The sequence below is a fragment of the Priapulus caudatus genome, unplaced genomic scaffold, assembly GCF_000485595.1.
Source record: "Priapulus caudatus unplaced genomic scaffold, Priapulus_caudatus-5.0.1 Scaffold612, whole genome shotgun sequence".
Classification (NCBI taxonomy): Eukaryota; Metazoa; Priapulida; class Priapulimorpha; order Priapulimorphida; family Priapulidae; genus Priapulus; species Priapulus caudatus.
In genome coordinates, this window is record NW_014577673.1 from 90863 (window position 1) to 108061 (window position 17199).

General features: G+C 42.1%; 3 protein-coding genes across 6 annotated transcripts in view; 1 reads left to right on the forward strand and 2 right to left on the reverse strand.

Annotated features, from left to right (window-relative positions):
- LOC106812144 (cytoplasmic dynein 1 light intermediate chain 2-like) overlaps positions 1–4919 on the reverse strand; it is a 19868-nt gene extending 14949 nt beyond the window's left edge. The window contains exons 1-2 of the mRNA XM_014815936.1: positions 4822–4919; positions 1066–1139 (exon numbers count right to left, since the gene is read on the reverse strand). Coding sequence (XP_014671422.1) covers positions 1066–1139; positions 4822–4904 — 157 coding nt within the window. The 5' untranslated portion in view covers positions 4905–4919. The remainder of the gene's footprint in view (positions 1–1065; positions 1140–4821) is intronic.
- Positions 4920–5023: 104 nt separating this feature from the next.
- On the forward strand, positions 5024–9294 carry LOC106812147 (transcription factor E2F3-like). The gene is made up of 2 exons (XM_014815942.1): positions 5024–5182; positions 7053–9294. The coding sequence occupies exon 2, from the start codon at positions 7056–7058 to the stop codon at positions 8361–8363; it is 1308 nt and encodes a 435-aa protein (XP_014671428.1). The 5' UTR covers positions 5024–5182; positions 7053–7055; the 3' UTR covers positions 8364–9294.
- The window catches only part of LOC106812146 (putative sodium-coupled neutral amino acid transporter 7), an 11790-nt gene continuing 3605 nt past the window's right edge, over positions 9015–17199 (reverse strand). Inside the window, exons 2-10 of one of the 4 annotated variants that reach the window (XR_001394296.1) lie at positions 15379–15500; positions 15017–15215; positions 14507–14642; positions 14179–14271; positions 12885–12942; positions 12483–12745; positions 11292–11491; positions 10414–10749; positions 9015–10051 (exon numbers count right to left, since the gene is read on the reverse strand). Coding sequence is in view for 3 of the 4 variants with exons in the window: in XM_014815940.1 (XP_014671426.1) it covers positions 10550–10749; positions 11292–11491; positions 12483–12745; positions 12885–12942; positions 14179–14271; positions 14507–14642; positions 15017–15215; positions 15379–15500 (1271 nt within the window). In the remaining variant the exon portion in view is untranslated. Of the gene's footprint in view, positions 10750–11291; positions 11492–12482; positions 12746–12884; positions 12943–14178; positions 14272–14506; positions 14643–15016; positions 15216–15378; positions 15501–17199 lie in introns of all 4 variants that reach the window. The other 3 variants (XM_014815941.1, XM_014815940.1, XM_014815938.1) reach the window with 3 other exon arrangements.

A 17199-nucleotide genomic window follows, 5' to 3' on the forward strand; every position in this document is an offset into this window, starting at 1 on the left:
AATCAATCAATTTACTTTTTTTAAATATCATGATTATGTTGAAATAATAACTTTAAAGAGGTTTGATTTCCATATTCATGAGATGTGAGCCGTACGACAATCATTGCGCCTCAGGCCGCCTAGTCAATGACGAGTGAACACACTCGTGTCGCCTAGTCAATGATGAGTCAACACACTCGTGTCACCTAGTCAATGACGAGTGAACACACTCGTGTCGCCTAGTCAATGACGAGTGAACACACTCGTGCCACCTAGTCAATGACGAGTCAACACACTCGTGTCGCCTAGTTCAATGACGACCGTGAACACACTCGTGTCGCCTAGTCATGACGAGTGACACACACATCGTGTCACCTTAGTTCAATGACGACCGTGAACACACTCGTGTCGCCTAGTCAATGACGAGTGAACACACTCGTGCCACCTAGTCAATGACGAGTGAACACACTCGTGCCGCCTAGTCAATGACGAGTCAACACACTCTTGCACGGAGCAAATTTCATTGTCTCTCGGACAGGACAGGTCTACGTGAGCTCAACTTTAAGCACTTTTTACAAACAAACACAATAACAATCCATTACTGAAAACTTTTCTTAACAATATAGTCTATTATTCAGGATTCTGAAGACCTAAAAATGGCATTTTAAAATTACAGAACATTCACAGAAGTTCAAGAACTCGTACAAACCCCGCACAACGTTACATTCAAACACTGATGCATGCTGTGATGATTCTGCGAAGAGAAGGCACCTGGATGATGGATACCTACACTAATTTAATGTTAGCTGGTATCCATTCAATGCTGCTAATGAGTACACAGAACATAATTACTCCTGAGATTTGGGAGATAATCAGTACACTAATAATCGAACTGCTACGCATTAAAAGACAACACAAGCATGTTAGAAGTTCAACAGCACTTAAAGTTTTGTCGATATTCAGCACCCGTTTGAACGTTAGTTAGTACACAGTAAAACCAGCTAACATGTACATTTTAGACGTCAACTAGCTGCAACATTTTGCAGATAATCAGAACAACTTTCGGTGAGGACGTCTTCTGCTTACCGATGACAACGATGCTTTTTCCAGCTGGAAGCTTCGTCCTGTCACTTGTCTGTACATCGCTCAGTATCTCACTCCTACAATGAAAGATACTAATAGCGTCAGGCAGCAAAAATAATAACAGCATCAGCATCAGGTCGACGACGATCGAAAGTCTCTGAAATTACGAATCTACATCGCCATCCATTCCTCACATGTCTGGGCACTCCCCAGCTGGCTTTTGGGAGTTCAGACAAGAAATACACTCCTATGCAGAGGAAACCTAACATTTGCTAGATCACTGTAACTGCACCACTTAAGTAGTGGGATTGTAAATAGTCACCTCATACGATCCAGTCAACTCTTCCTAGACAGCTATATCAACATGCACCTCTTCGGTGCATGCGTAACTTGCACTATACATACGCATACATAGTCAACAATTCCTACTAGTGATTAGGTTTGCAGATGTCACCTACTGTAAGTTAATCTAATCATTGTTATCCACATACACCATTAGGTTGATATATACCACATCTCCATGCAATGAAGGTGCATGGCTCACTGATGCATATATAGTAGGACCAACCAACTTGACAAGATTTTCCACCATCTAAAAAACCACCGCAAATTTGGCTTCAGTTTTGAATTTGACACGACATTTACGTACGCTCGTGACTCTAACGTCATCACTTGCACACATGGCTATTATGTGCATCAGGTTTTACAATTATTTTACTCTAAATTGGGATTTAGGTTTAGAATGAGATTTAGAACATACCCACGTTAAAAAAAACCTAAATTAACGTTAATGTGAACTGAATAAAAACTTACAATAGAATTGAGTGTTTTGCATAAAATATAACTAAATGGACCAATTTGATAAAGCAATCACTGAAAAATTTCTGTGAAATGTAAGAAACTATTCATCCGGGATTAAAAATCACCATAGGATTCACGTTATGCTCCCATTCCATATTGATAGGCAGTATCACTGATTTTTTGCACAAAAATTAGCATCGAAAGTAAGAGCTGATGATTATCAGAAAAAAATAGTGAAGTACCGAGTTTGACTGAATTCTAGGATGTCAGCATAAGTGACTTGAATTTTGTAGCTAGTGAGCTATTTATTGCTTTTTAAAACATTATGGAAGCTAGTGATGTCACGATCATCGATTATACTCAATCATCGGTTGAACAGTGGCTCGAACCAAGCGCTTAGTGATGTCACGATCATCGATTATACTCGATCATCGGTTGAACAGTGGCTCGAACCAAGCGCTTGGTTATCAAAATCCATAATCGATTTCATCGGGAAAAAAAATCTTTTTTTTTAACTTGAACAAGAAAACTTGGAAAAGTGATGAGAATCAGAGATATCATCGCTACTATACAAGTTATCCTTTATTAACATACATGTATTATACACACAGTAGTAAACAGTGCAAAACAAACAGTAAACAGGGCTAAACAAGCACATACATGCACACACGTACATGCGCACGACGTTTCGCACACGCAGGCATTCAACACCCCGAGTAACCGATTGTAACCGATCATCGGTTACTTAGGTCCAACCGATGATTGATTACGAAATTACAACCGATTGACAACACTAATGGAAGCATTATTTTCATCTCATTTACATAAATTTCACACATTAATTTGTGGTTATGTATGAAAGTAATAATACTAGGTTTTCCCCAAAGAACTTCAAAAGGTATGTGAGGGCACTTGACCAATGTTCAGAGATGTATACTTTGAGCTGTAAAAACAGAGCATAACTGCGTTTGGATTTCCCAAATTCAACCCAGCTGGAAATAAAAGCATGGTGATTAGGCAGCTAAAGCATGTCGGAGAATTTATAAAATGTCCCAAATTATCTTCAGCTAATTGTGTGTTTGTATGACTGTATTGTATGTATGACTGTACGTATGTATGACTGTACGTATGTATGACTGTACGTACGTACCGTACGTATGTACCGTACGTATGTATGACTGTACGTACGTACCGTACGTATGTATGACTGTGTTGTATGTATGTATGACTGCATGTGTTGTATGTACTGTATGTATGTTGGTCTCATCATGTGTTAGGCCTGGCCGCCTGGGGAGAACCATATAATATCAGACTCACAAATATACACGAATTCAATGCACACCTCAATAGGAAGACTGATCAAAGCAAAATATCCACTGATGTCCTGGACACTCATAAATGTTAATTCTCCAGGTGGTACCAAGCTCCAGTATTCTGTACATTTTTGCCTGCTTGATAATATACACTGGAGAGTTGCGCAAGTGCATTCATTGCACATACGCGCAGAAAGAACTGTACACACACGATATGAGTATGACAGCAGAGGCACAAACGGAATGACTAGTTTATAAAGGAACCCTATCGGCCATCATCCCTACGAACGACACGACAAGCAAGCTGCAGCCTCGCTGCATGAATCGGGAGCAATAATTAACCACGAACAAATGTACATAAATTGTATTGCAATGACGCGCCAGCTGTCACCAAGTAATTTAATGTCAAAGTTATGCGGCGCGGCAATTTATGTTTCACGGGCACGCAACGTTAATTAGATCACCACCGCATACCTACACGAGGTGATATTCACTAACTGCTTTCAGTATGTAGCTTGTAGAAACATGGAAGTGAGGAGTGGTGGGGAGTTAACCACCTCCGTTCAGCACACCCCCACCACCATCCTAGTATAGATACTGTAAAGTTACCCCCATCACTATAAAGCAGGGATGATGTTGTATAATGATAATACCTCTTCTCATGTTTAGTTATGCTCATAGGGTCTATGTCCCCCAGGGTACTGCCAGAACGTACCCTGGTAACTATTTGATATGGTTAGGGTTAGGGAGTAGGCGTAGGCGACTCCCTACACTCGTTAGTGGAGTAGGCGAGAGACGGTCCGGCATATTAGATAGTACCAGGGTACGTTCCGGCAGTACCCTGGGGGACATAGACCCTCTCAGCTTTAGTTACACGATCGTAGATGAAATGAATAAAATGGCTAATATTCATGTGTGAGCGTGCAACAACTAGCATTTATGCCAATGTCAAAATAACATAAATAATTAATACTGTAGGGCCTAGAGTGTTGTATGTTAACATTGGAAAATGAAAGCACCATCACATGAATGCTAATTCTGATTAACCGATGACTATAACTGTTAACTGTTTGTCTTCTCACACATGACGTTGGCTAGGTGACACAGTTTCAGTGAGTGCTAAAGACTAAAGTGGCTTAATAATTAAAGTCAGACCAGTCAGAAGATGACATCAAAATCACATGACGACAGATCCAACTACACTCGGTTTTTGTTATTCACAGCTAGTAACTTGCAAATTACGGCCCATTCCTATTTGACAACCCCAGGTTTAAAAACCCTAACCCTAACCCTAACCCTAACCCTAACCAAACTCACGACATGGGTGTGTAAACGCTACTTGTACCCAAATGTCTGTAAAACTGTAAAACTGTAAAACTGTAACTGTAAAACTGATAGAGTGACCTGCTCGTACCATGGCTAAATCAGTCTGAATTTATACAATAATAAACCTAAGCTAAGTGATTTTGTAATCATAAAATTATTTCAACTTCTGTAGGAACCTAATCAGGCTGAGTAATGTAATGAGTAATGTGATGAAATTTGGGTGGGTCTGTGCCGCATGACACTTGTTCCGAGAAATATAAACAAATTTAAATCTCGATATTTTAGAGCTGTTGACTACGATGAACATAAATATTGTTACCATAAATTCGTTTCTTGTTCCGTTTCTTTTTGCGGAGCTAGATCAGACCTGAGTTTTGCTGATCTTTCTCCAATGGGTGCCATCTTGGTTGAACCACGAAAAACACCCGTATGAAATGGAAATATGATACTTTTCCTGCCTGTAGATGGCGCGAGAACACCATAAACGGGTTTTTAAACCAAACAAGATGACATGTTTCCCGGGAAATACAATTTCCCGCCACAATTGTCAATCACTCCCTGTGTGAAACATGTCATTGTAGTGTCATCAGTGGTGTTGTTTCAGGCATCTTTGAGCCTTGGCGAAGGACAAGTTTGGAGGCGTGTGAGCTCCTTTCTGGCAGTAATTTAACCCTACACAGGTAAGTGTTGGCATTGCTATATATTCGCAGAAAAGATAAACGGAATAATGACATGCTAGTGCTAGTGGCAGTATCGTACCGTACGGTACGACTACGGTGAGAGTCGTTTCGCTTGTTGCATAGTGATAGTGAAACTGAACTCACTTTCACTGTCCATGCTGTAGCTCGTTACATGTAGCTCTATGCGGCCTAATCTACGTTATTGATAGGCACATAGCCATAGGGTATGACCTTGAACGTTAGTAACCCGTTTTATAATAAGATAGTCTAGACTCGTTACTGTGAATAATAATCGCGGTTATTTTCTTAATATTAAATGGATGAAATGTGAACTAGGCCCCTATTGAAAAAGAATTTAAATGTCCTAGCCAAGCTTCTAAGTTCTATTAAGATAGTCAATGCGTACAAAACCTTGACGGTGTAGCTTTCTAATTGAGTAATTCTTTTACTACGCGAGCTAATTATAATAATGAATTACACAAACCCAAACCTATCTCCTAACAGTAACACTTCACATGCAGTGATGCACATTATCCATATTAATCACAGAGGTAACTCGGTCACATGGGCGTAGAATTAATGGTTGGGGATGGGCTCTGAATAGGAGAACAGTTTAGGATCGCTCACCCCTACTTTAGAACTCAAGATTTTAATAATTAGGGTAAGAGTTTGGTTATGAATAGTGTACGTGGTGGTGCATAATTAGCAATATTGTCATTGCCCCCAACGTAACATTTCAAGAGCTGGTAAAACTAATACCCTTTAAACATTAGGCCTACACAGTCTAACTTATCACCACTTTATCACCAAATAAAATTATTAGATGATAAATTTGTTGGGCATGTAAAGTGCATTTGTACTGCACGGTGATAAAATTTGACCCTCGTTTTATTACATATAAAGTGATTACCGGTGAGGGTTACTTGTTTTGTGTCTTCATACTGCATGTGGCAAGAATGACTTAGGAAGTCCAATTCTGATTTGGGTTCTAATATCAAATCTATTCACAATTGAGGTTGGAATTTATACTTTGAAAGCAGGTATTTACGATACCTTTTTTTTTTATCAAAATTCACTTATCCGGTAATTTTGTTTGAAAATGAGTGTCCAAAATTACAAACAGGGTGTTTTTCTCACAAAATCAAATATCTGGTACTGGGCACAATTAACAGTGGGCAAATCTCAGTTGTTTATTGTGGGGCCTTGGGTTTAATCCGGAAATGTAAGCAGTCACAATGACAGGTTGGTGGTCAAGGCAAACATCCTTCAAATGAGGAGCACCAGGGGCAGTTCTGGTTTTTTATCAACTCCTATTTAGGGTAGGGTACGATATACACACAACGTGGTATTCGTGGGAAGAACATGAAGGCATACTAGGTGGCACACCCACAGTGTTATATTGCTCATGTAATTAGTATTACTATTAGTCGCAATAATTTACAGTGCACCATATTATTAATAATACGTTCAATAGGGAAAATAAAGTCCTACCAAATTTTTAGCAGACCTGTCAAGAATATAGAGAGATGCATATAAATGTGTTTTATCTGTGTATATCACCATCTGTATAACTCAATTGCATCAATGTAAGTTTATCGAACCCACACAAGGGCAATGCGATCTGTGTCCTGTAGAGATGACCAAATCCTCCACTTCGCACGTAGATACTTTACTTCACATTTGGCTCACCTGGATCGAATACATTGTTGACGCGCGGTTTTCGCAGCGCGCATACTATTATTATTGTTTTATTTATTTATATTGCACCTTTTTACATAAAATGATCAAAAGCGCAGCACATCGATACATTACACATCAATACGCAATCGTGTATATTGCTCACTCGTCGTTTCGCCTCCCGATTGCGCAGGCGATGGCGTACCAGCGTGCGCAGCAGCGGACAAGGAGCGCCTGCAATTACGTGACCATCGCCTCCAAGGTGATCTGCTCGCCGCCTCCCAGCATGGTGCACAACTACTCGAAGGCAAGCGCCGCTGCCGCCGACTACGACGACGTCGACGTGGTGACGTGCACGCCAGGGCCGGCGCTCTCCCGCGCGTGGCACGCCACCTCCCGGCTCCCGCAGGCCAAGCGGAAGCTCGACCTGGAATCGCCGCCAACGATGGCGACGCCGCGTGTGCCCGACGAGGGCTCGACGCCGAAACGCGGCCGCCCGCCCTCCTCCTCCTCGTCCTCCTCCGGCGGCGGCGGCAAGAGGAAGCTGCAGACGAGGGGGAAGCTGGCGTCGCCGGAGAGGACGCGCTTCGACACGTCGCTCGGCCTGCTGACGCGCCGCTTTGTCGGGATGCTGCGCTCGTCGCCCGACGGCGTGCTCGACCTGAACGTTGCCGTGACGACGCTCGACGTGCAGAAGCGGCGCATCTACGACATCACGAACGTACTCGAGGGCATCCGGCTCATCCAGAAGGAGTCGAAGAACAAGATCCGCTGGCGCGGCTGCAGCGTCGGAGAGCAGCAGCGCGCGGCGGCGAGGCAGACGCAGCGGCGGCGCGAGATCGCAGACATGGAGGCCGCCGAGGGCCGGCTCGACGAGATGATCGCCGCGGCGACGCTGCAGCTGCGGCTTGTCACGGAGGACGCGGCGAACCGGCGACTCGCCTACGTTGCCTACCGCGACATCCGCCGCATCCCGGAGTTCCGCGAGCAGACCGTGATCGCGGTGCGCGCGCCGCCGGAGACGCGGCTCGAGGTGCCGCTGCCCGGCGACGTTGTCGCCGCGACGACGCAGATGTCGCTGCGCAGCGAGCGCGGCGAGATCGACGTCTACCTGTGCCCGGAGGAAGAGGGTGCCTCCGGCAGCGAGGAGCTCGCAAAGTACAGCCGTGCGCGCGGCCCCGGTGCCGACGACGAGTCGCGGGGGGGAGACACGTCGCAGATCGAGCGCATCCTTACGACGCCGTGCGGCATCCGCGCCGACAACACCCCGACGAAGCGCGGGCGCGCGTGCGTGACGGTCGCCACGGCGACGCCGTCGTCGTCGTGCGGACTCGGCGGCGCAACCGACTTCTCGCCACTCAAGCTGTTCCAGACGGAGGACCAGTACGGCGACGACGGCGCGTTCGTGCAGCTGGAGCCGCCGATCACCGACGCAGACTACACGTTCACCCTGGAGGAGAGCGAGGGAATCTCCGACTTGTTCGACGCAGCCGGCGTGTTGTAGTGTGACGCGCGCGGGCGCGTGCAAAACCCTCCGCGCGCTGCTCCTCTACCCCCTTGCGATGAGAGATCTTTGAATCCTCCTCCGATTATTTAACCGAACTTATTATTAACTGAACGTGTTTGTATGTCATGATGAGCACTCGGCGGATGGTATGTCGGGCCCCCTTTGATTTAGGGGGTCTTGCTTATTGTTGCGTGCTTGTAAAGCTATCGGTGGTACGTAGGGCCCCTTCTGATTTAGGAAAGTGTGGTCTTATTGTTACGCGCTAGTAAAGTGAGCGTAATTCGACCACCGATTATGTGGGACCCCCCCCCCCTTATATAGGAAAGTGCGTTCTTACTTGCTTATTGTTACGTGTTTGTAAGGTGAACATATGACCAAGGATACACAGGATTCATGTAGGAAATGTTCCTATGCAAACTGTTTTTTTGGCCTGTTGCATTGTGTCTACCTATTATGGTGAAAGATATCACTATTATAAAGATTATTTTAAAGCAATTTACGGAGATATGATCATATTGCAATTATTGCAAATGTATACTATACGTGTACAATACACTAATGCATTAATGTCACTAATGCAGCGTCATGCTGTTCAGAATTAGATGTCGACAAGCATTGTTTAAAAAAGTCGTTTATATAGCCACTATGTAGTTTAAAAAAAGTAAAAAGCATTTATTTACACAAAAAGATATATACAGGTCTGTATATAATATTTTTTTTCAATACTACATTTTTGTATGAACAAAGGTAAATGGTACGATGGCTGACTCGTTAAGCATATTTTACGTATTGGTAAAATATATTGGACATAAGACTTGACACAAAACGAGGGTTTTGAACAGTACAGTACAGTTTGAGCACAAGTTGATTGTTTGCAGGATACCCTGCTGTGCAGAGAAATAAACAAACGAATGCTTATTAGAATGAACTTGTATGTATGGCTGTATGTTATTCCCTCATAGAGTCTGAGCACACCTTTTTCTATAACCACACATAATGAGCAGTTTCCAGCCCCCCACACCTCCCACTGCTAAAGTAAAAAAAGCCAGGATGATCTTCTTGATTACTACTAGCATTGTAATGTAATGTCTCTAGAGTCAGAGGACACTACACCTGTCAAAATGAACAAGAAGACAAAAGTTACAGAACCAGTTCCTGATGGCTGTCCCCTCTTGTCACGCAATGTGACAACAACGAGCCATATATAGACCAAGATGACAATACACTGTCATTGCCTTATAGACACAATACCTTGATCTACAAGTCCTTAACAGTGCAATTAGGACAGGAGTCATTTTCACCATCTACGAACCTATCACCATCACTGTACTGTAGAATATACATGAGAATTCTGAACATATAGAGACAGTCCGATGTATGTATTTTTCGTTGGAAGTAAATATAATTATATAGCTATTAATCAGAGTTTTGGTAATCACACCAACATTTGAAAGCACTTTATACGTGCCTGGGTCATTTATGGCACTGATGGGAAACACCAGAGTAAGCAAACATAGGGCAATGCAGCTGGCAGGCAATTACTTATAATACCTACATTGTTCCTATCCGACTGTTCTGTTTCAATGTCTAGTGACTGTACATGGGAAGGTGTAAGTCTGTGATCGCTTAAAACTGTATTCACAAATATTTTTGCATATATTCAATTTGTACTAAGCCTGTCGTATCTGTAATCAAGAGAGAAACGGGTAATTAGAAATTTATCCTCGCAAATTAAATTATGCTAATTAATCATTTGCGAATTTGTGCAATCGCGTCGCTACCCTGAATACGTGGCGAAAGATAATTAGCTTGACTATCGTGGTAGAATTTTTTGTTCTGGCGTAAGGAACTGCTGTTAACTCATCCCAGATGTTTGGCGCATTATTCTTGATTACTTACGACGTCCCAGCATATGCATTTAGTCATTAAAGCGGACTTGCAGTGAGTGAATTAGTTGCTGATTGCAAAACACTGAATGTGGTATAAAAACCAACCCTCGAGATTATTCGTAGAATATACTAACATACGACTGTATCGCGTAACTCACGTGTGGACGGTGTGGTAGACAAATGGATCAAATGTGAAAGACTGGGTGGCGACTGACTCATCGCTAGACGTAGTACTCAGTAGTAGTAGTAGTAAGCCTGCGGCACCTGTTTTGTGGTCACAGCGAGGTTACTACTTCAGTAGCAGGGTGAGCCGTTGATGATCGGTCCCTTCTGATGCTCACTCGCTACAGCCTTCATGATCACCTGCACCAGGACTACGCCGAATATGAACACGCCGAGTGCTATGAAGCCTACCGTGCAGATTAGCGCGACTTTGCTACGTCTTTGCTCGATCGCGGCATCTCGCGCGAGCATTCCCTGCATGAAGCACATACCTGAAACACAGTGCAATCGCGTTGACGTCCGTTAGGTGTTTGTCTTAATGGCATTCATCACCATGTGAGAACAGTGGAAGCAGAAAAGGAGGTCACGTAAAAATAATGCTAGTTCATTTTACCCTGTTATAGTTAGCGTTATAGTAATACTAATATGAAACAGTAGCATTCATAGCAACTAAAAAGCGCAGAGAGGTACAGTGAAACCCTGATTTAACGTGAATTCGGATATAACGCGATGAGTCATTGGACCTTTTTTTGCTCTTTCCAGAACTGAAAAGTTTTTTGGTGAGTTAAGCCGGACTTAGGTCGAAGCGAGGATCGCCTATATATCGCACAACTAAATGAGTTTACATGACTTGTTGCTGTGGGGTGGGGGGGGGGTCAGTTTATATGCTGATTTTCTTGAACCCCGATTTGGCACGACCCCGCTTTTTTCGCTATGACACTTTATAGCGAAATAATGGGGCCGATTTAATGGGGCCACACTGTATTACAAACAATACAGTGTTTTACATAGTATGATAACGATTACCACCTACCTGGATACACAAATATAAAGACTGCCGCAAAGCTTCCCAGTACACCGATGACACTGCCTATGTCGGGAATGAAGACGGCAAGGAGGAGTGATGCGAAGAACCAGACTAGTGTCATCAGTATTCGTCTTGTCTTCTCACCCTGGTCAGCTAGTGCGGGACTCAGCTGCTTACAATCTATATAGAGGTTGTCTGCAGCCACTCTGCGAAGTACAGACAAAAGCACATTAGGTGACTCTTGATATTCAATCAGTATAATTACATACTCTTATAACATAACACAGTATAATAAGTGTAGTTTTTTTTTTAAATATGCATAGGTTCATGGTATAAATCAAAATATGATAGAGAAACCAATCATCCCTTGTGTCATTATAATTAATGATAGGGGAAAAGTGCTGAAAATTGGGAGGCAGCAAAAGATTCTAGCTATCCACACAAACTTTCAGTATGGGCAAAAATATGTATTTTTGAATTAAACCCGTGACAACGAAGTAACATAATCAAGGATGGCTAGAAGTATTCCAGCAAACTGCACTTACTCTATGCTTATAAGGCCGACCAAAAAATTACCTTTGGTTCGGGTCACCCACCCGACTTCACATTTCGGAGTGATAGAATGTGCGACTGCGGTCACTTTTAGAGGGTTTCAAGAAAAAATAAAATTCAAAGATACCGCCTGCCGATCATACATATTGAAATATCCGACTTGTGATTTTATTTACCTAAAGAGAGTTACAAAATATTTATAAACAGAACTTCGTTGGCGAGAAGTGAAACAGTTCGTACCTACGTTTCCTACAACGTGAAAGAGTCGTATAGAGCCTGGGCCGGCTACTTCATAAACAGAGCCTGAAAGTCGTATGGCGCGGCGGCCGGCCTCATTTTCACAATCCATGAGACCTGAACCAAAGGTATTTTTTTGTTTGGCCTAAGTACGTTAAATGGCAACAATGATATAGGACAGTCAACTTGCAATACCGACCACCTACGCGACTGTCCATGCAGGTCAGTTTTCTGTGAAGTTCCGTTTTTAGAAGGACATTCTTACATGTCTCAGATGGGATTGGGACTTAAATATTGTTCAGTTTAACATAATATTCGCTTTTGAAGGTGTTCGGAATATAGAGAGTTCACTGTATAGCATATTATATTATATAATTATATAATGTGCCCCATTCTACTGCTACTTACCTGCCACAGAAACAGAGTATTGGGTAGGTGACGTACATCTTAGCTGCAACCGCGATCATGGCGATGAGAGCAGCCGTATCACTCGGCGCGTACGACAGGAGTATGTCTGCGTTAACATTGCCTCCGAAAGTCAGATAGCCATAGACGGCGGTCAACGTGTAGCACAGGACACACGCGACCATGGCAACGCAGACCGACTTGCTGAACTCTGTTAAAGTCCTCTTTCGTAGACACGAGTACACCGGTACAACACTTATGTGACACTATAAAGAAATGTGTTTACAAAAAACCGATATAACATACAGAGTGAGAACTATTACCCCTGTACTATACAGTATTATAAAGTTGTTTGCTTCCAATAGATTTATGAAAACAACTAAATATTTGAAAAAAATGTACTACCTGGTACGAAAAGCAGATTGTTGGTATAACCAAAAACACGTCCTGCCAGGAGTTTGGTCTGAAAATTATTCAAGAATTAAGAGAACATCTAGATGACAACAGAAATATGTGGCACAAATCGGCATTTTCAGATAATTATAATATAGATTCAGGAATGCATTACAATAATAGTTATAATCTAATTATAATCTAATAATAGAACGATTAGTCATTTAATTTTACAATCAATAAGCACAGTCATTAAGGGAAATTAAGTAAATAAGTATTAACAATCTTGAGCTGCAGAGCGTCTGGGCTCATCTGAGGTCTGTTGCTACGGTTATAAACGTAACATTTAAGTCGTGCGTAGTGACACCTTTGTTAGGCGTAGATATGCAGATATGCAGTTGCGTACACATCATTTCAGCAACCTTCTGCATTCTGGATACCTCCCAAATCCCATTGGTTGATACAAATCGCGTGCCTGAAACTCCTGTTTTATCGTGCATTGTGACCCAAACCCTATTGGAAAAAAAGTTCAATGGATAAAGATAGAAAAATACAAAAAAAAGGTAAATAATAAAAAATCTGATGGGATTCGATCCAAGAACCTCTGAGCCATAATCCTGTGATGTAGCTGTTGGGCTATACAGGCTTATTGGCTTTCTAGATTATGGATGTACCATGAATATGAGAACACTGTGACATCATTGAGGCAGTTCAGGAAATCCATGTTTAACCCTCTCTTGAAGGTCAAAAAGGTTATCAGACACTTACTCTTCGCAACGTCAGCTGGAAAGCACATTTCATGGTCCTTTCAATAAAGTGATAAAAAATGGTAGGTCAGGCACTGAAAACAAAAAGTTTTCACTCTGTCCATTAGGCCATGTCCCCTCAGAAAATGTGCTGATATCTGACCTTTCCCCCACTGCCCTTTGACCTGTGACTCCAATTTCGCACTGGTTGATGGGTTTCCTGCCCATCACACTAAACACCGAATATTAAGAGCATAGGTCGAGCCGTTAAGATTTGTGCCGGCAATTCCGTATTTCCTCCGTATACCTTAGTTAAGGGGGAAATATTTCCCCTTCGTTTACACATCTTGACCTTTGACCCTTGACCCCCAAATTTGTCATCCCGAGTCCTTTTCACGATCCTCCCCCCGACGTCCCGAATATCGTGACCGTACATCGAGCGGTTAAGATTTGTGCCCAACTGTTGAAGCACGCACAATCATGCGATTCTACAAGCTGCATCCGACTACGTCAGATGAGTTAAAAATACAAATAAATATTTACATGACATTTATACTCACTCTGTTTTGATTGGGCCTGGTACATACTGTCCTGTATAGTATCGATATACGACTAGGAAAGTCACATATATGACGGCGAACACACCCATCGCACTGAAATAGTAATTAATATAATAGTTTAATATGGGATTCTTGACAGGTACACCGTACTAGTACTTGTTCAAACAGTTGTTAAATTTAAAAAAACAATACTTAGAACATTACAACTGCTAAACATGTTGCTTAGCTATTATAAAGCGTAAAAGTTCTCCAGGTGATCTAAATAATTTTTCCCCCAATTTTCCTTTCAAATGTAGATTTAGTACACTGACATAACTTTGATACTAACCTGACGTATTTTAAAAAGTCTATTTTTTTCGGAAAGCATAAAGGCAATATTATGACAATGGAGGTGACTGACAGCGTACACTGCCGGGATAGGTACCATCTCGCACAGAAATCAGGCCCGAAATTGTCTGCCATCACTGAAACAAATAACGAACATATGCGCACACAAAAATAGAGAGAGGGGAGAGACAGAGAGAGAGAGAGAGAGAGAGATTCTAGAAACGATATTTAAATGAAGTGAATAGTGGTTTGGACTTCTGGCAGGTTTTAGCTAACAATATGATACTTTCAATGTGATAAATATATATTATTTTAGAAATATGGTATTTGTTCTCCACCCCCACCCCACCATTAGCACATTCCTGGAGTCACAAGTGCGTTGTCACACACAGTATCAACTGACGTCAGAAACAAACGTGATCAGTAATAATCGGAATGTCCCAGATGCTAAATAGAGTCGCAGCATAAACCCGCAAGTATTACAAGAACGTCTTTTCCGTCATATCTGTACCATTGTCAATCTGGTCGGCAATGATTATCAGAAAGGTAATGCAGCAGCCGAAGCAGTAGACAGCAATGAGGAGAGAGCAAGTCAGCCAAGCACGCTTGCCACACATCGTCTCCACCACTTCCTGATAGGTGCTGCAGCATGCCACGTCCGAACAGTATGCAAGGACGATCAAGGCCAGGACGCAAAAGACCAGCATGATCTGTGTATGAAAAAAGGGAGCCGTTTCTCACTGAAATGTCGCACTGACATTCAGAGATTTGTAGAATAGCTGAGTACATGGCAAAACGATTAGCCATAAAGAAAGAAGAAAGATCTTATCTTCAATATATGCATAGGTTCATGCTGATAGACACAATACTAACCGTTTGTAAGGTTAAGGCAATGACAATTCCACCAGCATCATTATATGAGTCTGCAAAGTTGAGCAACCCTGCTCCTAACCCAGCATTAATGATGATAAACGAACTTGCCCACCATGAGGAACCTGCAGTTGAAAATAACAACACAATGGTTACAACAGTTGCAGTGCAGTAGAAAACAACTATTTAAATTGTATATGTTCCCCCCATGTAAAGAAAATTCTATTATTAGTGGCATTTACCACTGATTTTTGATGTGCAGAGACTTAAATTCCTGAAAAGTTTTCTTTGCATTTATACACAAAGAACGAAATTATTGTAAGTCTAGAATCAAATATTCCATGCTTTCCTGTCAGACTGCCTGATTTGACACCATCGAGGGGTCGTACAATAAATTTTGCCATGAAACACCAATTAAAATCATATTCTGCAGTAATATATGTTGGATAACATGATAATTTATGCTTATCTGATAGTTAGTTCGACTCATGTGACTATTGCGATTTTTAGTTTGCAACTTCAGGCTGCATACGCCTTTATTTTACTGTCCGTGAATTCTACTAAAAGCTACTAAAAGCTACTAAAGCTACTAAAAGCAAAAACATTGGATTAACCTCGTAAATAATAGTCTTCAACGTCTAAGGGACTATATCGAAGACAGAAAGAGGCAAGCTGATCAAATAGAAAGCTCAACACTGTTGATCGCAGTAGAAAAGTAAAATTTGCAATTTACTAAAGAGGAAGGGAGAAAATTCCAATACAGAAGGACAGAAACAAAGAAGCTAAACTTAAAGAGATCCTTAGAAGATGGTGCATGTCAAAAGCAATGATCATGCTCAGATGATCGAGTGCAACGAACAGGCTTCATCAAGCAAGAGGGACTGCCAATCTTCACCTGACCATGATAAATTTTATGAAAAGTTATATGTTGAGCATGGAGAAAGCGGACACGAAGAGGAGGCCAATCAAGTTGAGCTAAAGAAACATCAGCACTATCATGATAGTTTTTGGAAACCCATCTCGCAGTTTTATGCTGAATGGCAACCAATTTTGAGCAGTTTTTAAGTGTATAGGGGCACATGCCTTGTTTAATATGGGGAGAACCATAGTTTTAAAAGCCAGGGACCGAGTTTTAGAACCGGCAAAGCTAAGGTAACGCTATAACATACCAAAGGAACGAGGCGCTTCCATACAAATATAATGATATGAACTCTCTTCATCAAAAGTAAATATATACCCATATTAATTATCATACAGCAGGATGATAAAAAAATGCATGTGATAAAATGTGAACTCATTTTGCACCAGGGACGTGTGTTACCACAAGTACTGCAGAGTGACAGTGCTCAGTTAATGGCTAGATCCTGCTTTGCCACTACCACCTGCCAGTTTATTTCTCTGTTTTTCTGGCTTGTCTTCTATACAGCTCTTCAGCTGAGCAGAGAGTGCAAAGTTGAGAAAGTTGAGCTCTTTTATGGCAAGCTTGGTAATGTGGCAGTGGCACTGGTCACCACGGGCTCCCGGTGAGTGGCCCAACGCTAACATGACTCGGTGCAATCCCGTATGTAGGGATACAGATACAGAATGCCAGCAGTAGCTATACAGAACATTGACACACTAGCTAGACTATGACATTATACATGTCATCAGCAGCAAGAGATTTGTTGCTACTTTGGAAACGTGATTTAATCATGCCAACTCAGCACCAGCGCTTGTCTGAATTTTGTACAAGCTTGCATGCTAGCATTGTTATTACTAGACGGACTTACGTGATTTAATCATGCCAACTCAGCACCAGCGCTTGTCTGAATTTTGTACAAGCTT